This window comes from Dendrobates tinctorius, unplaced genomic scaffold, assembly GCF_039654945.1.
Source record: "Dendrobates tinctorius isolate UK_male_01 unplaced genomic scaffold, ASM3965494v1 ptg000104l, whole genome shotgun sequence".
Taxonomy (NCBI): Eukaryota; Metazoa; Chordata; class Amphibia; order Anura; family Dendrobatidae; genus Dendrobates; species Dendrobates tinctorius.
The window spans coordinates 18,397,343-18,423,531 of NW_027361772.1; the positions used below are offsets into that span (position 1 = coordinate 18,397,343).

Consider the following 26,189-nt stretch of genomic DNA (forward strand, 5'->3'; position numbering starts at 1 on the left):
GGGAAAAAATTTTTTTTTTCTTACCTATGTATTTGGGGTAAAAATCATTATTTGCAATTGGATTTTAGTAAAAATTCTGCACCGTTTGGCTTCTACAGGCTGTTGGGGTGCAATTCGTTAAAAGCTGGGAGAGCATGGGGGGGTTTAAGTAGTTTTTTTTTGTCTTGAGATATTTGTTGCCATTTGCGCCAAATTCTTCAAAATAGTGCACGTGGTTCAAGAATGAGAAAAATGAAAAAAATGCTTTTTATTTTTTGGCATTAACCTTTTCTGCGATTTCTTGGCACAAAAAAAGTCACACGTTCCACCTAATGTCAAAAATCGTTAGCAAAAATTTCAGGGCATACATGAAATGAAGTCACAATTGATGAATCAGCCGAAAAACATCTGCAAACACCAAACCGAGTCATTGTCATCGCAGAAAAAGCAAGGAGCCAGCTAGCTGTGTCACAGAGAAGGTTCATTACCATCCCCGCTTTCCTGATCCCAGTACACACAGGTGAATGAGAGCTGTGTATACAGAATAGGAAGCTCTGACAGCGCTTCATACCTTCCGGACCAGCGATTACGGGATCACCAGGTCCACGGGAAGGAGCAGCTGGATTCGAGCAGCTCTGCTATGCAGCTGGGAGACCGAATTTCCCTGTAACTAGGGATAATATGCCAGCCCCAGTTACAGGGGGAAAAAAAAAAAAAAAAGGATTTCAATGCTGAAATGCCCCCCCCCCCTTAAAATAGATGACAAAATAAAAAAATAAACATATACAGTAAGAGTATAAATGAACAAGTCGAGTATGTGCAGCAGAAACGCATCTCTAGGCAGGAAAAACGCTGAGGAACATGTGCACGTTTTCTTTACGTGAAATGGGTGAAAACGCTGCAAAAACACTGATGGAATTGACGAGGAAAATATAAGAATCGAGAGCCTGAGTTTTCACAAATCTCATTCACTTTGCTGGTCCTGTAAAACATGGATTTTTTTTTTTCTGCGGGGGTAACAAAAAAAAAAAAAAAAAGGCAAAGTGTGAATAAATCCTAAACAAAAAAAGATTCTGACAGTCCAATTCATTGTTACTAACTCCGTCCCCATCGGGGGAAAAAAAAAAATGTCCAAAATATACTAATAATTATGGAAGGGAAGGGGAACACAATATGAAATACATGTTAGTTTTCTTTTGTGGTCATGGAAAAAAAAAAATATTAAAATCGGATGCGTATTTTTCTTTTTTTTTTTTTCCCCTTTCTATTTTTGTTGACCAAAAAGAAAAAAAAAAAAATGGAAAAATTAGGCTCCATGAAGCATAAAAAAAAAAAAAAAAAAAAAAAAAAATTAAAAATAATAATAATAATAATAATAATTAGAATAGTCGAACGAGAAAAGATTTTACAGGTACGAGCTTGTGGGCTCTTGGTCTCGACAGACGAAATCCCTTGCGTCCATAGGAATATATGCTGCTCCGGCACATAGACGATGATGGAGACTGGCGAGTCTCAGGAGTAAGTGTCGTGTGTGAACACAGCCGACATCCGCTTTCTGACCCCCCTGCTGCATCCAGTTCTTGATTCTGACCAGATAATGGATGAATGAAGACACAATTCCAATATAATATGATATAATAAAATACATTTATTTCACCACAGATCATAAAAATGTCTTCTTTTTTTTTTAACATAACAAGCAAAAAAAAAAAATTATTTATAACATTAATTATTATTAAACCAGTACAAAAAAAATATTCTTTAAAAAAATGGTTCTAAACTTTACTTGTAAAAGAGCACGATGGGGCGGATTTACTAACGCTGGCTGATATTTAGACAGAAAATGCGCTAAAATTCATAATCTCCTGTTTGTGCCATTGTTTTGCTCATATTGAAAAAAAAAAAAAGTCTAAACCACATGTGATTTTTTTTTTTTTTATTGTGCAAATTAAGCCAGATTTCTGGAGCGTCTAGCTTAGTAAATCTGCCCCAATGTGCGTTAAAATGGTTTTGTTTTTAGGCTTATATCAGATCAATTTTGAGCAGTTGAATTTTTTTGTTGCAGTACCTGCTTGCAGCCTGTAGGTGATGCTGTACCCATTTCAAACTGCTCCATAAGCAATAACCACGGCGCGGCTGACCGTTCCCGGTATGTCATCTTTATGACTCGAGCAGCTTTTTTTTAAAAAATTTTTATGGCTTAAATTGAAATGAGCACGGCTTTATTGTTTATTACGGGAGGTTTGGCCACGTGCAGCGGGACATGTCATAAAAAACCCGAAAGAGTTAAAAGGCACCATTTTCACGGTCTTATTCCCCCACTGCTTCACGTTGCTGTCAGCCGACAGCCCCCTGACTCTTCTTCATGTGGCGGCAGCCATGACCAATCTAGTGACTGTGGAATAAAGAAACAGCGGTGATAAGGCCAAGATCAATGCATTATAAAGGCCATAGACATAATGGCTGCTATGGAGCTTTACCACAAAAAAAAAAAAAAAAAACTTCGCGTAGGGTTGGAAAGTCATTTTTGGAGCGTTCCAATATCACTGGTATAAGCATAAAATTAAAGGGCTTGTACAGTGAACTCCTTCCCCACAGTAAGCATTTTGTTTCACTTTTTGTGCTGTCTAACCGCTTTGATGCTGCAGCAGCTATTGACTATAGCATCTAAGGGGGTTAAACTGATGCAATCTGAGCTAACACCGCAGAAGTTAATGGCGGGTGTCACTTTTTACAATAAAAATACCTATTATGTAGATAGCAGGCTCAACTCCTGAGTCCATCCCATACACCAATATCTGACATGGGAGGTACATGTATGTCACATGTCGGAAAGTGGTGCGTGAAACAAGTAAAACTTTGTAATATACTTCTATCTATCACAGGTACCGCAATCCTCAGATATCCCCCTGCGTTTTCAGTCTCGGACGATTATTTCAGTGTGTGTGAAGGGGGCTGGCATTGACAGTGAAGGGGTCTGGCTTAGCTATTGGAATGAGCAGTCAACCAGCCCCCTTCACACACAGCAATGATGATGTGCTGACATAGGAAACCCAGTCCTGATTTCAATGGGAAATGTGACTGCAATTAGCTCCCCCTAGTGGTGGCTGGAAGCCAGACTTTTCCAGCAGGATCAGACTCCTGACTGCTAGAACTAAGGAGCTCGGCCCCTTTCCTTTCTCACTGGTGAAGACACTTCATCCAGCCGAAGACTGTTCTATCTTTTTACATCTATGCATATTATGGAAGGAGCGGAGTGTCATTTATCAGGGTAAGCCATTGTGGGGAGGGAGGGTTACATTACACTTACCATTAGGTAGGTGTCTTGATCAGTCATTAAACTTTTCATGGAAGTCTCCAGTTGTTCACACAGACATTGCGACTCTGACAGAAGGTCCTCACTGTGACGACATACACAATTCACACACACAATGAAGAAAAAAAAATCAATGTCTGCTAAAGAAGCGCAATAATCACGTAGATCTGCTGTGACGCAAAAGCAATGAAACAACAGTGACCCACGGGAACGAAAAACCATTTACTCCACCGATAGGTAAGAGGGTCTTAGCTGATATTTTGATCACAATTTTCTGAGCCCACTCACCCTGACAAGACAATCATTTTGTGTATTCGTGGCAGCCTTCATCTAGGTTGTACGCACGTCCCCATCAGTCCACGGCTGGTTTTAAATAATGCAAAATAGAGCCGCTTCCTAAACAAACCCTCAATATATTTTGGAGGACTAGGCTCAAAAGAGAGGAGGAGTTTACTTTAGGGACCAATCTGTAGGACGTAGTCTTGCCGTGAGATATAGGCTGAAAAAAGTTGATCAAAATGTGTGCTCAGATATACACTCACTGGCCACTTTATTAGGTACACCTGTCCAACTGTGTGTTAAGACTTAATTTCTAATCAGCCAATCACATGGCGGCAACTCAGTGCATTTAGGCATGTAGACATGGTCAAGACAATCTCCTGCAGTTCAAACCGAGCATCAGTATGGGGAAGAAAGGTGATTTGAGTGCCTTTGAACGTGGCATGATTGTTGGTGCCAGAAGGGCTGGTCTGAGTATTTCAGAAACTGCTGATCTACTGGGATTTTCACGCACAACCATCTCTAGGGTTTACAGAGAATGGTCCGAAAAAGAAAAAAAATCCAGTGAGCGGCAGTTCTGTGGCCGGAAATGCCATGTTGATGCCAGAGGTCAGAGGAGAATGGGCAGACTGGTTCGAGCTGATAGAAAGGCAACAGTGACTCAAATTGCCACCCGTTACAACCAAGGTAGGCAGAAGAGCATCTCTGAACGCACAGTGCGTCGAACTTTGAGGCAGATGGGCTACAGCAGCAGAAGACCACACTGGGTACCACTCCTCTCAGCTAAGAACAGGAAACTGAGGCTACAATTTGCACAAGCTCATCGAAATTGGACAGTAGAAGATTGGAAAAACGTTGCCTGGTCTGATGAGTCTCGATTTCTGCTGCGACATTCGGATGGTAGGGTCAGAATTTGGCGTAAACAACATGAAAGCATGGATCCATCCTGCCTTGTATCAACGGTTCAGGCTGGTGGTGGTGGTGTCATGGTGTGGGGAATTTTTTCTGGGCACTCTTTGGGCCCCTTGGTACCAATTGAGCATCGTTGCAACGCCACAGCCTACCTGAGTATTGTTGCTGACCATGTCCATCCCTTTATGACCACAATGTACCCAACATCTGATGGCTACTTTCAGCAGGATAATGCGCCATGTCATAAAGCTCGAATCATCTCAGATTGGTTTCTTGAACATGACAATGAGTTTACTGTACTCAAATGGCCTCCTCAGTCACCAGATCTCAATCCAATAGAGCATCTTTGGGATGTGGTGGAACGGGAGATTCGCATCAGGGATGTGCAGCCGACAAATCTGCGCCAACTGTGTGATGCCATCATGTCAATATGGTCCAAAATCTCTGAGGAATGCTTCCAGCACCTTGTTGAATCTCTGCCACGAAGAATTGAGGCAGTTCTGAAGGCAAAAGGGGGTCCAACCCGTTACTAGCATGGTGTACCTAATAAAGTGGCCAGTGAGTGTATATTTTTTTCTATATTTATGTATCCAAGTACCTAGAGAGGTTTAAGTTTTTAGTACATTTATATATTGCTATTTTACTTTCCAGGTCTGCTTTTTATAACATTTCTGCTTGTGCAGCTGCAGGTTCAGAGCTCAGTGGGCTTTCCCTGTAACAGGAGCCCTCTCTCCACCTGCATTCAGAGCTCAGTGGGCTTTCCCTGTAACAGATGCCCTCTCTCCACCTGCATTCAGAGCTCAGTGGGCTTTCCCTGTAACAGATGACCTCTCTCCACCTGCATTCAGAGCTCAGTGGGCTTTCCCTGTAACAGATGCCCTCTCTCCACCTGCATTCAGAGCTCAGTGGGCTCTCCCTGTAACAGATGCCCTCTCTCCACCTGCATTCAGAGCTCAGTGGGCTCTCCCTGTAACAGATGCCCTCTCTCCACCTGCATTCAGAGCTCAGTGGGCTCTCCCTGTAACAGATGCCCTCTCTCCATCTGCGTTCAGAGCTCAGTGGGCTCTCCCTGTAACAGATGCCCTCTCTCCACTTGCATTCAGAGCTCATGTGGGCTCTCCCTGTAACAGATGCCCTCTCTCCACCTGCGTTCAGAGCTCAGTGGGCTTTCCCTGTAATGGATGTCCTCTCTCCACCTGCGTTCAGAGCTCAGTGGGCTTTCCCTGTAACAGATGCCCTCTCCACCTGCGATCAGAGCTCAGTGGGCTTTCCCTGTAAGGTCGGTGTCACACTTGCAACTGCAATGTGAGAAACTCGCACGGCACTGCCGCCAGCACTCGGGACCGGAGCTTTCAGCTCCATAGAAATACATGCAGCCGCACATTCAGGTCATGAGTGCCAGCGGCAGTGCCGGGTATTGAGGCGCAAGTTTCTCGCATTGCAGTTGCAAATGTGACCCCGGCCTACCAGATGCCCTCTCTCCACCTGCGTTCAGAGCTCAGGGGGCTCTCCCTGTAACAGATGCCCCCTCTCCACCTGTGTTCAGAGCTCAGTGGGCTTTCCATGTAATAGATGCACTCTCTCCACCTGCGATCAGAGCTCAGTGGGCTTTCCCTGTAACAGATGCCCTCTCTCCACCCATGTTCAGAGCTCAGTGAGCTTTCCCTGTAACAGATGTCCTCTTTCCACCTGCGTTCAGAGCTCAGTGGGCTCTCCCTGTAACAGATGCCCCCTTTCCACCTGTGTTCAGAGCTCAGTGGGCTTTCCATGTAATAGATGCACTCTCTCCACCTGCGATCAGAGCTCAGTGGGCTCTCCCTGTAACAGATGCCCTCTCTCCACCTGCGTTGACTTGAGAGCTCAGTGGGTTTTCCCTGTATCAGTAGCCCTCTCTCCACTTGCATTCAGAGCTCAGTGGGCTTTCCCTGTAATGGATGCCCTCTCTCCACCTGCGTTCAGAACTCAGTGGGCTTTCCCTGTAACAGGACCCCTCTCTCCACCTGCGTTCAGAGCTCAGTGGTCTTTCCCTGTAACAGATGCTCTCTCCACCTTCGTTCAGAGCTCAGTGGGCTTTCCCTGTAAAGGATGCCCTCTCTCCACCTATGTTCAGAGCTCAGTGAGCTCTCCCTGTAACAGATGTCCTCTCTCCACCTGCGTTCAGAGCTCAGTGGGCTCTCCCTGTAACAGATGCCCTCTCTCCACCTGCGTTCAGAGCTCAGTGGGCTTTCCCTGTAACAGGAGCCCTCTCTCCACCTGCGAATTTAGCTCAGTGAGATCTCCCTGTAACAGGAGACCTCTCTCCACTTGCGTTCAGAGCTCAGTGGGCTTTCCCTGTAATGGATGTCCTCTCTCCACCTGCGATCAGAGCTCAGTGGGCTTTCCCTGTAACAGATGCCCTCTCTCCACCCATGTTCAGAGCTCAGTGAGCTTTCCCTGTAACAGATGCCCTCTCTCCACCTGCGTTCAGAGCTCAGTGGGCTTTCCCTGTAACAGATGCCCCCTCTCCACCTGCGTTCAGAGGTCAGTGGGCTCTCCCTGTAACGGATACCCTCTCTCCACCTGCGTTCAGAGCTCAGTGGGCTTTCCCTGTAATGGATGCCCTCTCTCCACCTGCGATCAGAGTTCAGTGGGCTTTCCCTGTAACAGATGCCCCCTCTCCACCTGCGTTCAGAGGTCAGTGGGCTCTCCCTGTAATTGATACCCTCTCTCCACCTGCGTTCAGAGCTCAGTGGGATTTCCCTGTAACAGATGCCCTCTCTCCACCTGCGTTCAGAGCTCAGTGGGCTTTCCCTTTAATGGATGTCCTCTCTCCACCTATGTTCAGAGCTCAGTGGGCTTTCCCTGTAACAGATGTCCTCTCTCCACTTGCGTTCAGAGCTCAGTGGGCTCTCCCTGTAACAGATGTCCTCTCTCCACCTGCGTTCAGAGCTCAGTGGGCTTTCCCTTTAATGGATGTCCTCTCTCCACCTATGTTCAGAGCTCAGTGGGCTTTCCCTGTAACAGGAGCCCTCTCACCACCTACGTTCAGAGCTCAGTGGGCTTTCCCTGTAATGGATGTCCTCTCTCCACCTATGTTCAGAGCTCAGTGAGCTTTCTCTGTAACAGATGTCCTCTCTCCACCTGCGTTCAGAGCTCAGTGGGCTCTCCCTGTAACAGATGCCCTCTCTCCACCTGCGTTCAGAGCTCAGTGGGCTTTCCCTGCAACAGGAGACCTCTCTCCACCTGCGTTCAGAGCTCAGTGGGCTTTCCCTGCAACAGGAGACCTCTCTCCACCTGTGTTCAGGTGAGCTTTCCCTGTAATGGATGTCCTCTCTCCACCTGCGTTCAGAGCTCAGTGGGCTTTCCCTGTAACAGGAGCCCTCTCTCCACCTGCGAATTTAGCTCAGTGAGCTCTCCCTTTAACAGGAGACCTCTCTCCACTTGCGTTCAGAGCTCAGTGGGCTTTCCCTGTAATGGATGTCCTCTCTCCACCTGCGATCAGAGTTCAGTGGGCTCTCCCTGTAACAGATGCCCTCTCTCCACCTATGTTCAGAGCTCAGTGGGCTTTCCCTGTAACAGGAGCCCTCTTTCCACCTGCGTTCAGAGCTCAGTGGGCGTTCCCTGTAATGGATGTCCTCTCTTCACCTACGTTCAGAGCTCAGTGGGCTTTCCCTGTAATAGATGTCCTCTCTCCACTTGCGTTCAGAGCTCAGTGGGCTCTCCCTGTAACAGATGCCCTCTCTCCACCTGCGTTCAGAGCTCAGTGGGCTTTCCCTGTAACAGGAGACCTCTCTCCACCTGTGTTCAGAGCTCAGTGAGCTTTCCCTGTAATGGATGTCCTCTCTCCACCTGCGTTCAGAGCTCAGTGGGCTTTCCCTGTAACAGGAGCCCTCTCTCCACCTGCGAATTTAGCTCAGTGGGCTCTCCCTGTAACAGATGCCCTCTCTCCACCTACGTTCAGAGCTCAGTGGGCTTTCCCTGTAAAGGATGCACCCTCTCCACTTGCGTTCAGAGCTCAGTGAGCTTTCCCTGTAACAGATGCCCTATCTCCACCTACGTTCAGAGCTCAGTGAGCTTTCCCTGTAACAGATGTCCTCTCTCCACCTGCGTTCAGAGCTCAGTGGGCTTTCCCTGTAACAGATGCCCTCTCTCCACCTGCGTTCAGAGCTCAGTGGGCTTTCCCTGTAAAGGATGCACCCTCTCCACTTGCGTTCAGAGCTCAGTGAGCTTTCCCTGTAACAGATGCCCTCTCTCCACCTGCGTTCAGAGCTCAGTGGGCTTTCCCTGTAACAGATGCCCTCTCTCCACCTGCCTTTCAGAGCTCAGTGGGCTTTCCCTGTAATACATGCCCTTTCTCCACTTGCGTTCAGAGCTCAGTGGGCTTTCCCTGTAATAGATGCCCTCTCTCCACCTGCGTTCAGAGCTCAGTGGGCTTTCCCTGCAACAGGAGACCTCTCTCCACCTGTGTTCAGAGCTCAGTGAGCTTTCCCTGTAATGGATGTCCTCTCTCCACCTGCGTTCAGAGCTCAGTGGGCTTTCCCTGTAACAGGAGCCCTCTCTCCACCTGCGAATTTAGCTCAGTGAGCTCTCCCTTTAACAGGAGACCTCTCTCCACCTGTGTTCAGAGCTCAGTGGGCTTTCCCTGTAACAGGAGCCCTCTTTCCACCTGCGTTCAGAGCTCAGTGGGCTTTCCCTGTAATGGATGTCCTCTCTTCACCTGCGCTCAGAGCTCATTGGGCTTTCCCTGTAACAGATGTCCTCTCTCCACCTGAGTTCAGAGCTCAGTGGGCTTTCCCTGTAACAGATGCCCTCTCTCTACCTGCGTTCAGAGCTCAGTGGGCTCTCCCTGTAACAGATGCCCTCTCTCCACTTGCGTTCAGAGCTCAGTGGGCTTTCCCTGTAATGGATGTCCTCTCTTCACCTACGTTCAGAGCTCAGTGGGCTTTCCCTGTAATAGATGTCCTCTCTCCACTTGCGTTCAGAGCTCAGTGGGCTCTCCCTGTAACAGATGCCCTCTCTCCACCTGCGTTCAGAGCTCAGTGGGCTTTCCCTGTAACAGGAGACCTCTCTCCACCTGTGTTCAGAGCTCAGTGAGCTTTCCCTGTAATGGATGTCCTCTCTCCACCTGCGTTCAGAGCTCAGTGGGCTTTCCCTGTAACAGGAGCCCTCTCTCCACCTGCGAATTTAGCTCAGTGGGCTCTCCCTGTAACAGATGCCCTCTCTCCACCTACGTTCAGAGCTCAGTGGGCTTTCCCTGTAAAGGATGCACCCTCTCCACTTGCGTTCAGAGCTCAGTGAGCTTTCCCTGTAACAGATGCCCTATCTCCACCTACGTTCAGAGCTCAGTGAGCTTTCCCTGTAACAGATGTCCTCTCTCCACCTGCGTTCAGAGCTCAGTGGGCTTTCCCTGTAACAGATGCCCTCTCTCCACCTGCGTTCAGAGCTCAGTGGGCTTTCCCTGTAAAGGATGCACCCTCTCCACTTGCGTTCAGAGCTCAGTGAGCTTTCCCTGTAACAGATGCCCTCTCTCCACCTGCGTTCAGAGCTCAGTGGGCTTTCCCTGTAACAGATGCCCTCTCTCCACCTGCGTTCAGAGCTCAGTGGGCTTTCCCTGTAATACATGCCCTTTCTCCACTTGCGTTCAGAGCTCAGTGGGCTTTCCCTGTAATAGATGCCCTCTCTCCACCTGCGTTCAGAGCTCAGTGGGCTTTCCCTGCAACAGGAGACCTCTCTCCACCTGTGTTCAGAGCTCAGTGAGCTTTCCCTGTAATGGATGTCCTCTCTCCACCTGCGTTCAGAGCTCAGTGGGCTTTCCCTGTAACAGATGCCCTCTCTCCACCTGCGTTCAGAGCTCAGTGAGCTTTCCCTGTAACAGATGCCCTCTCTCCACCTGCGTTCAGAGCTCAGTGGGCTTTCCCTGTAACAGATGCCCTCTCTCCACCTGCGTTCAGAGCTCAGTGGGCTTTCCCTGTAATACATGCCCTTTCTCCACTTGCGTTCAGAGCTCAGTGGGCTTTCCCTGTAATAGATGCCCTCTCTCCACCTGCGTTCAGAGCTCAGTGGGCTTTCCCTGCAACAGGAGACCTCTCTCCACCTGTGTTCAGAGCTCAGTGAGCTTTCCCTGTAATGGATGTCCTCTCTCCACCTGCGTTCAGAGCTCAGTGGGCTTTCCCTGTAACAGGAGCCCTCTCTCCACCTGCGAATTTAGCTCAGTGAGCTCTCCCTTTAACAGGAGACCTCTCTCCACCTGTGTTCAGAGCTCAGTGGGCTTTCCCTGTAACAGGAGCCCTCTTTCCACCTGCGTTCAGAGCTCAGTGGGCTTTCCCTGTAATGGATGTCCTCTCTTCACCTGCGCTCAGAGCTCATTGGGCTTTCCCTGTAACAGATGTCCTCTCTCCACCTGAGTTCAGAGCTCAGTGGGCTTTCCCTGTAACAGATGCCCTCTCTCTACCTGCGTTCAGAGCTCAGTGGGCTCTCCCTGTAACAGATGCCCTCTCTCCACTTGCGTTCAGAGCTCAGTGGGCTTTCCCTGTAATGGATGTCCTCTCTTCACCTACGTTCAGAGCTCAGTGGGCTTTCCCTGTAATAGATGTCCTCTCTCCACTTGCGTTCAGAGCTCAGTGGGCTCTCCCTGTAACAGATGCCCTCTCTCCACCTGCGTTCAGAGCTCAGTGGGCTTTCCCTGTAACAGGAGACCTCTCTCCACCTGTGTTCAGAGCTCAGTGAGCTTTCCCTGTAATGGATGTCCTCTCTCCACCTGCGTTCAGAGCTCAGTGGGCTTTCCCTGTAACAGGAGCCCTCTCTCCACCTGCGAATTTAGCTCAGTGGGCTCTCCCTGTAACAGATGCCCTCTCTCCACCTACGTTCAGAGCTCAGTGGGCTTTCCCTGTAAAGGATGCACCCTCTCCACTTGCGTTCAGAGCTCAGTGAGCTTTCCCTGTAACAGATGCCCTATCTCCACCTACGTTCAGAGCTCAGTGAGCTTTCCCTGTAACAGATGCCCTCTCTCCACTTGCGTTCAGAGCTCAGTGGGCTTTCCCTGTAAGGGATGCCCTCTCTCCACCTGCGTTCAGAGCTCAGTGGGCTCTCCCTGTAACAGATGCCCTCTCTCTACCTGCGTTCAGAGCTCAGTGGGCTCTCCCTGTAACAGATGTCCTCTCTCCACCTGAGTTCAGAGCTCAGTGGGCTTTCCCTGTAACAGATGCCCTCTCTCTACCTGCGTTCAGAGCTCAGTGGGCTTTCCCTGTAACAGATGCCCTCTCTCTACCTGCGTTCAGAGCTCAGTGGGCTTTCCCTATAACAGATGCCCTCTCTCTACCTGCGTTCAGAGCTCAGTGGGCTCTCCCTGTAACAGATGCCCTCTTTCCACCTGCGTTCAGAGCTCAGTGGGCTTTCGCTGTAACAGAGGTCTTCTCTCTACCTGGGTTCTCTTATAGTTTTAACATGTGCACCAGTTTATCTTCACTCTTAAAACACCGACTTTCCTCAGGAATTTTGTCACCCAGTCTAATCTTCTGCGTTTTGATCAGCGATGCTGTCACACTAATCCTAAATTCCATCCAGTCTCCATTTTCTGCAATTGCGTATAACTGACTGTTTCCTGTTGTCAATCTTTCTTGGCATGAAGTTGACTGTTGCGTTCCTCACACGAATGACTGACACGGGAGTTTAGCGAAACTTCAAAACTTTCTTGTGTAAATAATTTTAAGCAGCTGTCGAGTTTCAGGATTAGTGCCTGACTAGATTGATTTACTGAGGCTAACACATACCTCCTCAGACTCAGGGGAAGCGGCTGCGGCAGTAGCGGAGCACTTACGGGTCCTCGTACTTTGCTCTGAGCAGAAAATAAAAAAGTTATAAGACATCACAAGAGCAAAATAAATCAATGTAAAAGTGTTGGATCCATTAAAGGAGCCGTCTGAGATTAAAAAAAAATGAGGTAATAGCTAGCTAACAATAAAGCCTTGCCGCTCTTGTGGTCGCCTAGTGATGATGTCCATCGTCCAAGTGCTATAAATGATAGCGTGACCGCTGAGGCCAGTGACTGGCTACAGCAACCATGTGGAAGTGACGTACAATAATTGCTGCAGGATCTTCCAGGATCAGAGGAGTGGTGGGAAGGTATTTAACAGAAAAGTAATGCTTGTTTTATTGTTTTACCAATTTCTAGCTATTCCTCCCCAAAAAAACCTTTAAATGAAAATTTTTGGTACTAAACAGTAAAATCGCTTTCTCAGAGCCTTCATTGGGGGACACAGGAACCATGGGTTATGTACTGCCGCCTGGAAGATGTCACTAAGAATACATCAACCTACACCTGGCCAGGAGCAAAACCAAGATCCCCCAAACAAGGGAGGGTGCACTGAAGGCTACGAGAACGATTTTACGGTGAGTACCAAAAATATTAATTTCTCTTGACCTATTGGGGGGACACAGGAACCATGGGACATCATAAAGCCATCCTTAGGGTGGGATAAATACTATCATTACTGTAGATGGAAGAATAGCAAGTCCCTCAGGCTACTACCCAAGCAACTGCTGCCTGTAGTACCGCTATGCCAAGACTCAAGTAAAGGTAAGAGCTCTGCAAAGATATGGACTGAAGAGTAAGTAGTGGCCCTATGGAATAGAAGAACAGACACCTGGAGACATATGACCCAGGCGGCGTCTACCGCATGAAAGGAGGGCGCCCTAAATTAGCCCGATTGTCCACATTGGCAGATCGAAACCAGCAAACAATGGTTGCCCTAGAGGCGGTCCGACCTCTGCAAGGACTTAACGGGATGACGAACAAGGCATCCGAACAAAACTGTGAGACGAACAGAACTGTACAGCTCGGACTATGTCAGATTGCGTAAAAACCTCTCCGGGAGATGAAACACGGATCCCTAAAGTAAGGAGAGCAGTCTGCTCATTAAAGTGGAGGGTGCCGAATGCGAGATTACTCCGTGCCAGAGGAGGGAGACATGTGAGAACCACCGCTCGGAGCCTCGTCTTATGGAACAGATCACTAAGTGGGAAAATCTCCCTGTAGGAAAGCCGAAATGGATAAATATCTCTGATCGGCAAAAAAGGAAAGGACAGAAAGGTATCCAAGAACAGATTGAGTTCCCCCAGATCCAGGGGGGACAATACGGTGGCCCCAAGTTGGCCCTGTCCAGGCGTACAGTTCAGACCTATGGCCGAAAAGTCAAGTTCCACTGAACACAGAAAACAAAGACAGGAACCTGGCGCTTGTGAATCTATCATGTCTCAAGACCAGCATGCAAAAATTAAAAAGGGGGATATCGCCATAGGTTTTCACCTGTGAAAAAGAGGCTTCTTATAAGAAATGAAAGAAATATAACTCACAGATGGTTAGAACAAAATCCCGTAGGGAAAGACAAAAAATAATAATAAAATAATATTTTTTAAAAATTTTTTATATAAAAATTAAATATAAAAACACAGTATTCATTAATAAAATGCCTTTATTGCAATATTGGCATAACATATAGTGCATAAAATACACAATTACTATAGCGATTTAAATATGGAAAAAAGGAAAAATCCTATCCATAATAAGGCTTAGTTAATGAACCAGGTAAAAAATCATAAAATAACATATGTGGAAAATTATAAATATATATATAGTGCTTAATATATCATAGTGGAATTAGTGCAAATATAAAGCCACATAAAATTATTAGTGTGACATTACCACAAATTGATCTCCTTCGTCAGGGAGATCAATTTCCGAAACGCGCGTCGGGGCGCGTTCTAACACTCTTTACATAGCGCATTTAGGCTTACAGGTATATTTATTTTTTTATACACAGCACTGGTTATTTTGTGGTAATGTCACACTAATAATTTTATGTGGCTTTATATTGCAATATATTGCAATAAAGGCATTTTATTAATGAATACTGTGTTTTTATATTTAATTTTTATATAAAAAAATTTTTAAAAATATTATTTTATTATTATTTTTTCGTCTTTCCCTACGGGATTTTGTTCTAACCATCTGTGAGTTATATTTCTTTTATGTACACCGGATGGGCTGCCATCCTCTTTTCTTGGAGGGAATCGGTTCAAGCATATTTTGTGAATGTATATATGATTTCATTAACTCACGTTATTTATTTTAAATTTGATAGGTTTGAACTTTGATTTTCTCTATTTTATTTTCTTATATGAAATGGTAGAAACGTGACATTAAGGCCCATGTTCCCTAATCCTAAGCCTTTCGGGCTTTGTACCCGACAGTCTTGATTGTAAATACAAGGCAAAGACCGGTCTCAAACTCAGACCCGTGTCTGCTTCCATTGTGACTAACCCATGGTTCCTGGGTCCCCCAATGACAAGTCTGAGAAAATGATTTTCCAGGGAAAAAAAAAAAAAAAAAACATTGCAGTCACGTTATGTGACCCCTGTATCTGCAGAGTGAGTGGGTGCTCACGTGACTGCATGTATGCACTTTGCAAAGAAGAACAGTAAAATCTAGTAGAGACCGCCAGAGAGACTGCAGACTTTTCTGCTAGGAAAACCCCTTTAAATGTCTCGGAATCACTTTTACCAGTACAATGTGTACGAGTATGGACACTCACGCAGGCAATTCTCAATAGGTCCCACAGCTCCTGCTGTCTCTTCTCCTGTCTCTTTACCACCATTTTCTCATCTTCTCTCATTAAGGTCATGACTTCCTTCAGACGTGGGGCAAGATCCAACGCTTTCCTCTTGCAAACGACTGTCTTACTGTGAAAAGCCAAAACAAAACCATAAAGCTATGTGCACACTTCGCGGTTTTGTTTTCGCGGCGGTTTTAAACGCGCGAATTTGCCGCGAAAAATAAGCATCCCATGCAATCCTATAGGATTCCGCAAGGCTGTGCTAATGCTGCGTTTCTTTCCGGGGCGGAATCGCTTTGCGGTAAAAAAATGCAGCATGCTCATTAATTTAGCGGAATCGCGGTGATCACGCACCCATAGGATTGCATTGTTCCGCTTACTTCCCGCATGTGGCTGTGCACACCATGCGAAAAGTAAGCAGAACATTTGCGGATGGTACCCACGGTCCGGAGGAGAGGAGACTGTCCTCCGGGCTTTGGGTACCACATCCCTGTAAAAAATAGAATTAAATTAAAAAATATTGTTATTCTCACCTTCCGGCATCCCGCACAGCCTTCCCGCCTCTCTCCACGCTCCCGGTCACAGTAAGCCTTTGCAAGAATGACCGCGATGACGTCGAGATCTCGTGGGAGCGCGACGTCTTGCGGTCATTCGCGATGACGTCGCAGGAACGCGACATCTCGTGGTCATTCGCGCAAAGGATTACTGGGACCAGGAGCGTGGAGAGAGGCGGGAAGGCTGCGCGGGACGCCGGAAGGTGAGAATAACAATATTTTTTATTTTTTTACATTTTATCTGTTACTACTGACGCTGCATAGGCGGCCTCAGTAGTAAAAAGTTGGTCACACTCGTCAAACACTATGTTTGACGAGTGTGACCAACCTGTCAATCAGTTCTCCAAGCGATGCTGCAGATCGCTTGGTAATTAGCTAGCATTCTAAAAATCGCGGGAATTTAAAATGCGATTTTCCCGCGGAATGGAATCCGGAATTCTCGCTGTAACTTCCGCGAGAGTTCCGCTACGTGTGAACGTAGCCTAAGGGTATAAGAGTAAAGTGGGCGGTGGGGGTCCACGCTAAATAGTACGAAGGGAGGAGAATAAACTGCCCCGTACGCCGTGGTCAGTTGTCAATGAAGATTTTACAATGCACTGCATTGCAAAATAGCTGTAACTGGTGGTCAAATATTTACAGGGTGTGAACTTATCCCAAAGACGAAAACCACACTGTGTAATACTGGAGGGAGTGATCCTTAGTAAGATCCCTCCCTACGTAGTAATACTACATGGCATGGTCCAGAAAGCGATGTACGCAGGGCATACCTGAGCTGGTCATATATTAATGCCACCCTCTTCTCGAAGCTCTGGATGGCCTGTAGGAGCAGTCGCACCATCTCCTGGCTGTCACCTCCTGATCTCTGATCTGTGAGGAAACAGAGAAACGCAATGTTAGGACATAGGACCGAGCAGCGTCCGTGCAGAGGAGGAACAGTGGAGAAATCCTGTCACCTCTCGGCCTCTCTCGCAGCCTCCGGTACAGATCCTTAGCCTGCTCCTCTCTGATAAATGAAGCAGAAAACATCGCCTGTAAGCGTGTATTCACACAAGCAGATTTTATGGTGATTAGCCGCAGAACTTCTGGAACCGTTAATTTAGGTCTGGAGCCCGGGCATTGCGGCCTAACATGGGCCCATATAAAAATGTCAGATCACAGGGGATATGTCTGATTGTGGCTCACGTACATATCATCGAGGGTGCCACGGTTTCTCCTGCCCAGAGGGTTCCTCTGTAAGTCCACGCTGTCCGTCTGCAGGGCCATCATTTTCTCCACTAAGTGCTGCACCTCCTGCTCCTGTGCAGGACACAGATGGAGACTAGTTACACGTCCTATAGGTAATGTCACTTATGTCCCTGCTACCAATCCCAAATTAGGACCTGATGGCAGAATCCTATTAATCTAAGTGAAGCCATTCCTACTTAGTTTAATGTCGGAAAAAATACAAAACGATAAAGAGGATTTCTGCAGCAACATACAGTCTGATGCGAGGCCCTGGAGCTGCTGGATCAGCCACCATAGTAATAACTTATGGCAGCTGCCTGTATCTACCCTATGCAGCCCCTATACACACTACATTATAGGTGCCCTGTGCCGTGCCTTCCATTTCAGCTCTCCTTACTCTATGGGATTGAGGGCACAAGCTCTGTCCGGTGTCACCCCCTGCAATACTCATATCTGGTGCACCAATCATACAGAATGCACCAACCTACAGCTGACCAAGCTCTGCTGCCATACACATATCCCTGCCTGTATACTATGCAACGTCTAGTCTGGGGTAAGGATATAATGACATGCAATTATAACTATAGCACACCCCACGGGGTGCATCATTCACTATTTCTTCTTCCATTAAATGGTCTCTAATCCCCTTTTCTCAAACAAAATGACGATTTCACTCACCCGCCCGCACTCTCTTATGGCCTGTTCCATCTCTTTCCATGTTGAAAGCAGCTTTTCAGAGGCTAAAAAAAACAATAATAATTGAGACTATTCAAGGGTCATGTAGACAGTAGCACATTGCAAAACAGCACAAATCATTTTATAATAGTTTATTATCCACACAAAAATAAATATTTCTATTTTCTTATAGATTGTAAGCTCATGTGCTCCCTGTAATGTCTTATTTTATTTGCTTCAGAATACGTCAGCGCTATAGAAATAAAATTATTATAATTTATTATACAGTAAATGAGGAAATGCTGCACTTTTCATATTGGCCACTAGATGTCAGTACAACAGATTATACTCCAGACAGGCAAAACCATCTAGTCCAAGCTCTTATAGAATACCCAATTTTACCGCCTTATGAGGCTTTAATGTGTGTAAGTGATATATACATTTGCTTTTAGTTTTTTGTATGTTGTTATTCTCTTAATTGCAACTAGATTAGTGGCGGTACGGGTCCTGAGACCCCCACCGATTGCAAAAAAAAACACCCTGAAAGGTGCGCAGCTTAGGAGACAGGAGTGCAGCGCTCTTAACTGATCAGGGCAGAGATGCATTGGAAAAAAAAACTTTAATATGCATAGTTGTCAATGTTTGAGGTGATATCAGGCAAAATAAAAGAATAATATTTGGACTTTCCCATCACACGCAGTTTGACCATTTCCCTGGTGAAATAGGATATGGATCACTGCTTATAAAGTACTTTCCTGAAAAGTTTTCATAGAAACTTTCATCAACTTTCATTGCTATAGTGAGTTGTTTCTGTTGCCTGCAGTACCACTTTTCACCACTGATGCTTTTCATAGAAACTAATGCAACAGCGCCCCCAGCTGTAATTTACGCCTTATTCAGAAAGGCGACACAGTGAAAAATGTCTGCAACCGATTAGGCGCTACCACTGCGGTCTGACGGAACAACTTACTGATTCCAAACTCCATCTGCTCGCTGTACTTCTCCAGGTCGATCTGGATACTGCTTCGGAAGAAATCCAGCTTGGCCTTTAGCTGCTCACACTCCGAGGTCATCAGGTTCTTCTTTTTGGATAGTTCGGTATTGTATCGCAGCAGGTTCACCCTAAAATACACAGTGCCGCATTATGAAGATTGCAGGGGAGTCAAGGAAAAGCACAGGCCCATGTGACTTCAGCAGAAATTCCTTTAATCCGACGTCCGATAATCCGCACTTTTCAGGTCCAAGCAGCCGGCATCACTCACATGGTAGCACGTTGTCCCATCTGCAGCCGGGCACAGTCCTCCTTCAGCATGCGTATCGTCTGCCATATCTGTCCCCACACCCTACGGAGATGAATGTACGATAGTGGATACTTGGGGTCCTGCACTGAAAATAGGGGAGCAGATGCATAAGATCAAAAAGCAAAAGGAACTCTACCAAAACTGTCAAAATCAGTCACCGTCATCACCCCACCCAACCACCAAAAATACTTACACACATGCGCGACCCCTTCAGGATGGGCGCGAAGAGCAATCTGGGGTTCATACACCGCCTTCCGATTATCAAAGAGAAATATAAGGTCGCTCTCCACCTGACGGCCATCGTTTATCTAATGGATTACAATAAAAAAAAAGTCATAGATTAGTCTTCCCTCCATGTACAGTACAGGGCAATGTATCTCCATGGTAACAGACTACAATCTGCCGTGTGTAGTCGGGTCACCGCCTTCCATCTGTACTTCTAGGGTAATTACTGCCGGTGTGAATCGGTGCGCAGGAGCCGGGCCAGCGGCCATGTCATTATCCTGGAGCCGCTGGATGGGAGCCCTGAGAACCACTTCTTATCTCCCATTTCCCGCATCTTCTTTTGATTAACCGGCCTGGCGACATGTGCGTCACCCTCCACCTCAAGAAGAGCCACAGACGCCGGCAGGTAACAGGGCTCATAATCACCGGCCATTGATTATGGATATGGCCACTCGTATCGATTCACACCATCTTCCCTGACGGGTCCCATGATCCCTTTGTGGGACCATTAGCGGTCCCCAGACAGGGGTCCCAGATCAATAGCGATTCCCTGACATGGGTCCCATGTTCCCTTTGTGGGACCATTAGCGGTCCCCAGACAGGGGTCCCAGATCAATAGCGATTCCCTGACATGGGTCCCATGTTCCCTTTGTGGGACCATTAGCGGTCCCCAGACAGGGGTCCCAGATCAATAGCGATTCCCTGACATGGGTCCCATGATCCCTTTGTGGGACCATTAGCGGTCCCCAGACAGGGGTCCCAGATCAATAGCGATTCCCTGACATGGGTCCCATGTTCCCTTTGTGGGACCATTAGCGGTCCCCAGACAGGGGTCCCAGATCAATAGCGATTCCCTGACATGGGTCCCATGATCCCTTTGTGGGACCATTAGCGGTCCCCAGACAGGGGTCCCAGATCAATAGCGATCCCCTGACATGGGTCCCATGATCCCTTTGAAAGACCACGAGCAATCCACTGACAGGGGTGCCTTGACCTCTATGTGTATGATGTGGTAGGGCATGTGCGTGATCACCACACCTGTAGCCGGTGAATTGAGCAGTGGTCACGCATGCGCACTAGCGCTCCAGTCATACAGGGGACCAGGCTACCCCATTCTGGGAATCTTTGGGGGTCCCTGCCGTAGAGAATCCACCAATCATACATGTATCACCTATGCCATTGGTTGCTGCCTCGGCCTCCGGTCCCTGCCTCCACACCCTGCTGGCATGTGAGGTGTACATTACAGCGAGTGCGTGTCCTCACCATGTTGTCTGACACGTATTGTATCAGAGGCTGGTTAGGAATTAAGGCCAAGCCTGAAGCTTGGAGCAGCTCCTGATCCTCCTCCGGGATCCCCGTGTCTTTCTGCAGGCGGCTCTTCAGAGACTGCAGGTTCTCGCCATTGGTCACAGGGTACGTGTGCACACAGCCGGACACCATATTCAGCACGGAGAGCAGCTGGAAAAAAAATACAACAAAACTGATAGGTGCGAACGTACCCAAATAGGGACAGGATGGCTCCGGGGACGGGTCATGGTAAATAAATAGCTGGATTCCTGCCCGTTCCTTAGAGCCACTTACTCTGTGACCACCATGGTGAGACAAGGAGAAATCGCAGGCAATTAGGGTCGGTGAAGAAGCAACGGATACAGACTATGGGCTCCTATCTGGTCACTTACCTTGAGGCTAAGAATGGAGTCCAGAGCCTGGAAGCAGCCGATTTCTGGATTTTGTGGATCTGTGCCCCTCTGTCTTGGGTGCCACATTAGCATACGCTGTAGCCAGCACTCTAGTTTACTAGCCAAGATCCTACGGCAAAGAAAGAAACACAAAAATGTATTCCCTAAGGAGGCATTTTCATAAGAAATAAATATCCAGAAGACATACAGTGGCATGTAAAAGTTTGGGCACCCCTGGTCAAAATTACTGTTATTGTGACCAGTTAAGCAAGTTGAAGATGGAATGATCTCTAAAAGGGCTAAAGTTAAAGATGACACATTTTCTCTGTATTTCAGGCCAAAAAAATTATATAATGTCATTTTTTACATTTTAAAAATTACAATAAGGAAAATAGGCCAATGCAAAAGTTTGGGCACCCTGCATAGTCAGTACCTAGTAGCACTCCCTTTTAAAATATCACAGCTTGTAAACGCTTTTAGTAGCCAGCCTAGAGTCTTTCAATTCTTGTTTGATGGATTTTCATCCATTCTTCCTTGGAAAATTCTTCCATTTCTGTGAGATTCCTGGGTCGTCTTGCGTGCACTGCTATTTTGAGGACAAGCCACAGATTTTCAATGATGATCTAATTGGGGGACTGTGAGGGCCATTGAAAAACCTCTAGCTATCGCCTTTTGAGGTAGTCTATTGTGGATTTTGATGTGTGTGATCATTATCCATTTGTAGAAGCCATCCTGTTTTCAGCTTCAGCATTTTTTACACATGGTGTTATGTTTGCATCAAGAATTTGTTGAAATTTCATTGACTCCATTCTTCCCTCTACCTGTGAAATGTTCCTTGTGCCATTGTCTGCAGCACAACTCCAAAACATGATTGATCCATCCCCATGCTTAATGGTGGGCGAGATGTTCTTTTCCTGAAATTCTATGCAATTTTTTCTCTGCACATACCTTTGATCATTGCGACCAAAGAGTTTTATTTTAACTTTAATGATTCACAGGACTTGTTTCTAAAATGCATTGGGCTTGTTTAGATGTTCTTTTGCATACCTCTGATGCTAAATTTTATGGTGAGGGTGCAGGAGAGGTTTTCTTCTGATGACTCTTCCATGAAGGCCATATTTGATAAGGTGTCTCTGAACAGTAGAACAATTACCACAACTCCAGAATCTGCTAAATCTTTCTGAAGGTCTTTTGCAGTCAAGTGGGGGTTCCGATATGCCTCTCTAGCAATCCTACAAGCAGCTCTCTCTGAAATTTTGCTTGGCCTTCCAGACCTTATCTTGACCTCCACTGTTCCTGTAAACTGCTATTTCTGAATTACCTATTGAACTGAGGAAAGGACAACGTGAAAACACTTTGCTATCTTCTTATAGCCTTCTCCTGCTTTGTGGGCCTCCACCATTTTCATTTTCAGAGTGCTAGGCAGCTGCTTAAAAGAACCCATGGTGGCTGTTTTTTTGCACAAGGTTAGAGGAGGCTATGCGTTTCTAAACCTGTGGAATCTGCATCAGCTGGCCTTTCCTAACATTGAGGGTGAACAAGCCATAACCCTTACAGGCTAATTAAGGTCTGAAACCTTGGTCAAAGTTATCTGAGCACACAAATCTCCAAAGGTGCCCAAAAATAAGCATCGGACAATTTTTCTTTTTGTAATTTTTAAAATGTGAAAAAATGACAGTGTATTACTTTTTAGCCTAAAATACAAAACAAATGTGTCATCTTTAACTTTAGGCCTTTAGAGATCATTTTATTTTCAACTTGCTTAACTGTTCACAATAACAGTAATTTTGACCAGGGGTGCCTAAACTTTTGGATGCCACTGTAACACCAACTTATCATGGAACTGGCTAAAAGGCTGCACAAGTGACTTTTTTTTGGCCAGGACTCCATAAAGAAAAATAGACACACTTCCATTAGCTCAATAGCTTATTCTGTGTTATTAAAGCTTTATGTCAGAGCACCGTCACCCCGACACCCGATGGAGAGCTACAAATCCTTTTGTTACACAAAAAAAAAAATGACAAAACTATGTCCGTAGTCACCACAAGGGGGAGCTTAGGAGTCTACTGTAGACAGCTCCTATTAAATTCAGTATGGAGTAAGCACCCCCTAGTGGAGGAATATAGAATCGTAAACGTAGAAGCCTGAATCTCTCATGAGGCAGAAGGTAAATTTCAGATTAAAGGGGTATTCTGCGACCGGGCAGATGGGTTACAAAGGATGATGTGACCGGTGGGGGGGGGGGGGTCACATGAAGGAGCTTAGCTATAAGTCCAATGTCCCCCCCAAAAAAAAATAAACGGCCATATAAAAAACAATACCAATCTAAAGCAGACATATGGGAAATGTGAATTAACTATTTTGTGTTTTTTTTTTTTCTTTTTTAATATAGTCAAAACACGTCAGTCTAAATTTACTGTTAACATAAAGTACAATGTGTCACGAAAAAAATAAAATAAAAACAGTCTTAGAACCATGAAGGCATTCCAACGTTCTTCTTATGTAAAGTGGCACGTGCCAGATGTGAGTTTTGCAGGAAAAGACCAGATATACTTGGTCTTTCCGGTTCTGATGACTTTAGGAAGATGTATAAAATGTAGAAGCAGGTCCAGGTGGTGTGTATGGACTCTGAGGATGGTACATTTTTATCTTAAGGAGGTGTGAATCATCTCTTTGACTTTGGTCACACTTTTAGTGGCATTTTGACCATGTGCCAGGTGTCTCCTTATTGCTGGGTTTTATTTGTACATGTCAAAAATCCAAAAAAAATTGTACTGGCTTTTCATTTATTCCTATGGGAACTCCATATATCGCTTGCCAATTTTTGCTGACCCTATGAAACGAATGAAGGTGGAAGGGCAACAGAGCCCATTCTTGAGATGACCCCCACCAAAATGTTGACCAGACCAAGGACGAGGGACGAGATATTACCCGGTGAGGTGGTTAGGCATTGGCAGGACGCTGGAGAACTTCACCGCTCCCAAGAGGTCTTCATACACCACGATGTGCTCGTTGCTCTTCTCCCGGACCTTATTGTGCCTGCGCCCCCAAAAAACACACAGGTGAGTGGTCCCATCCAGTGGGGTCACAGAAGAACAACACGTGGTAAAAGGACACAACCGCGTCTCACCACTGCACCGGCTGCCAGTTAGGAAGAAAAGGCCGAAATCCCGTTATACACTCGAAGGCTAGCGTGCCGAAGCTCCAGTAGTCCACGGTCACGGTGTACTTCTGCTGCTCCAGTAATTCCGGGGCCTGAGACACGCGACAAAGCGGAGGAAATTAGACGGCGTCCACAGCTCCGTTTTCTAGACATCTCCTAACTATACACAGTCCTCATCAACCAAGAAGGAAACGTCATGGAACTAAGGAGACCACCGGAAGGACGGACATGGGAATGATCAAAATCGGAGCGATCAGTGGGGGTCTGCAGACCGCTGCCAACCATCACTGAACAGGGAGCCGTGACGGATTACACATTATTTAGAGCTTAGGCTACTTTCACACTAGCGTTTTTTTGCGCTGTGCTACGTGCACAGTCCAAACACATACAAAAAACGCATCAAGCGTTTTGCATGCATTTGCTTTTATGCGCATGAGATTTAACCAGTTTGACTCTTAAAACGCATGCGATTCTAAACGCTGAGGTGCGCATGTCCATGCGCATACCAGCATTCCCATAGACTGTAATGTGTTTTTTTTGCGTATTTCGTGTGCATTTGTGCGCATGCGCTTTTTCGACACAGGTTGGGCGCACAAAAAATGCAACAGGGTGCGTCCGGTGCGCATAGGCGCACACTGCAAAAATGCATGCGCACAAAACCGCATACAAACGCTAGACAATGCGCACCCATGTTAAACATAGGGGCGCATTGCGAATGCGCATGTATGAGCACGCAGCGCAAAAAAAGCCAGTGTGAAAGCAGCCTTAGCCATCCATTACACAGCAGGGCCGGCATTGTACTGACTACGTGACGAGGGTCTACTCACCAGATACTGCAAGGTGCCCACAAAGGAGGTGCACAGACTGCCCTGGTCCAGCTCCTTGGCGTAGCCCAGATCAATTATCTTATGGATGAACTGAGAACAAACAAACATTACGTTAATAAGAAATAATGGTCCCGACAGCCACAAATAAATAATCAGTTCTCTGTAGCTCCACACGATGCTTATCACATCTCCACTAGGACGACCATACCTGAATGGCTTCCCCCCACCAAGAACACTTACTACCTATGGGCAACACTTGGATTTTTATTGAGATCCGATGTGCCAGTCATGAGAAATCAAGTGTAGAAGCCGTATGCAAATCAGGCTGATAGTGCACCGGGGGCGTGTCCATGCAAATGGAAACGGCATCTAAGTGCATTGCCACAACCCCAGTGCACTTCCAGTCTAATTTGCATATGGCTTCTACTCTAGATTTCTCATGATCGGCACATCGGATCTCTACAGAATTTTTTTTTTTTTTTAATTTAAAGTATAATTTTTATTGGACTGCAGCTATAAAATACTTCCACATGTAAGAAACAACCTGACAGGTTCCATTTAAAGGGGTAGTCCCATCTCCAAGATCCTATCCCAATATGTGGTAGGTGTAATAATAATAATATAAGCAAATACCTCCAATTAGAAATGTAGTATAGTTCTTCTGATAAGCTGTGTCACTTACCCCATGTGCAGGGCATTGCAGTAGCTTAGGTATCCATGGTTACAACCACTCGTATAGTGACAGTTAGTTAATGGACGTAACTATAACTACCTAAGTTACTGCAATGCCTTGCACATGGGGTAAGCGACGTAGGTAATCAGAAGAACTATACTACATTTCTAACTGGAGGCATTTCCTAATATTACTATTATTATTACACCTACTACATATTGGGATAGGATCTTGAAGATGGGAATACCACCTTAAGTTTAACATTTGAATGAAACATTTTAGGCTTTGCTCATGAAAAATAAAAAGTTTAAGAGCTCCGAATATAAATAATATTTTTCGTAAAAAAATATTTCTATACCTTTTAATACGACAACCAGCTATAAATTGGGACCTGTAGTATTGTTCATCCAGTTCTTCCTGGTTCATTCAGAATTACAGTGAAACGTAACAAGGAAAACCAGTGGTTAGAGAAGGGGTGTAACGTAACTTATTGCTGGGATTCACCAATTTTGTGTCTGATGGCTGTCTGACGTCTGGGACCCCCAATCATGAGAATAGAGGGGCTAAGCAAGGTGTCGGCAGTGGGCAGCTGGGGCTCTGCTGAGCAGAAGAAGAAACTGTGAAGTCTCCACTGTGGCTCCTTCACTCTCAGGACAGACCAGGGCTGGACCCCACTGATCACACCGTGATGGGATATCGCTAGCTATGGTATATGCCGTCACCTTTTATAGGAGAATATCCCTTTAAATATGCGTTTGACAATTGAAGGATGTGTCATGACGGATTTCCTTAC

The 26,189-nt window shown here is 46.3% G+C and overlaps 1 protein-coding gene across 2 annotated transcripts in view; it reads right to left on the reverse strand.

Moving 5' to 3' along the window:
* Positions 1-1,607: 1,607 nt before the first annotated feature.
* The window catches only part of IKBKB (inhibitor of nuclear factor kappa B kinase subunit beta), a 39,924-nt gene continuing 15,342 nt past the window's right edge, over positions 1,608-26,189 (reverse strand). For both annotated transcript variants that reach the window (XM_073588861.1, XM_073588862.1), the window contains exons 7-22: positions 24,724-24,813; positions 23,864-23,988; positions 23,665-23,772; positions 20,734-20,863; positions 20,318-20,512; positions 19,023-19,137; positions 18,791-18,914; positions 18,499-18,650; positions 17,532-17,593; positions 16,816-16,925; positions 16,583-16,632; positions 16,397-16,496; positions 15,055-15,202; positions 12,235-12,299; positions 3,290-3,380; positions 1,608-2,374 (exon numbers count right to left, since the gene is read on the reverse strand). In XM_073588861.1, coding sequence (XP_073444962.1) covers positions 2,306-2,374; positions 3,290-3,380; positions 12,235-12,299; positions 15,055-15,202; positions 16,397-16,496; positions 16,583-16,632; positions 16,816-16,925; positions 17,532-17,593; positions 18,499-18,650; positions 18,791-18,914; positions 19,023-19,137; positions 20,318-20,512; positions 20,734-20,863; positions 23,665-23,772; positions 23,864-23,988; positions 24,724-24,813 — 1,734 coding nt within the window. In that variant the 3' untranslated portion in view covers positions 1,608-2,305. The remainder of the gene's footprint in view (positions 2,375-3,289; positions 3,381-12,234; positions 12,300-15,054; positions 15,203-16,396; positions 16,497-16,582; positions 16,633-16,815; positions 16,926-17,531; positions 17,594-18,498; positions 18,651-18,790; positions 18,915-19,022; positions 19,138-20,317; positions 20,513-20,733; positions 20,864-23,664; positions 23,773-23,863; positions 23,989-24,723; positions 24,814-26,189) is intronic.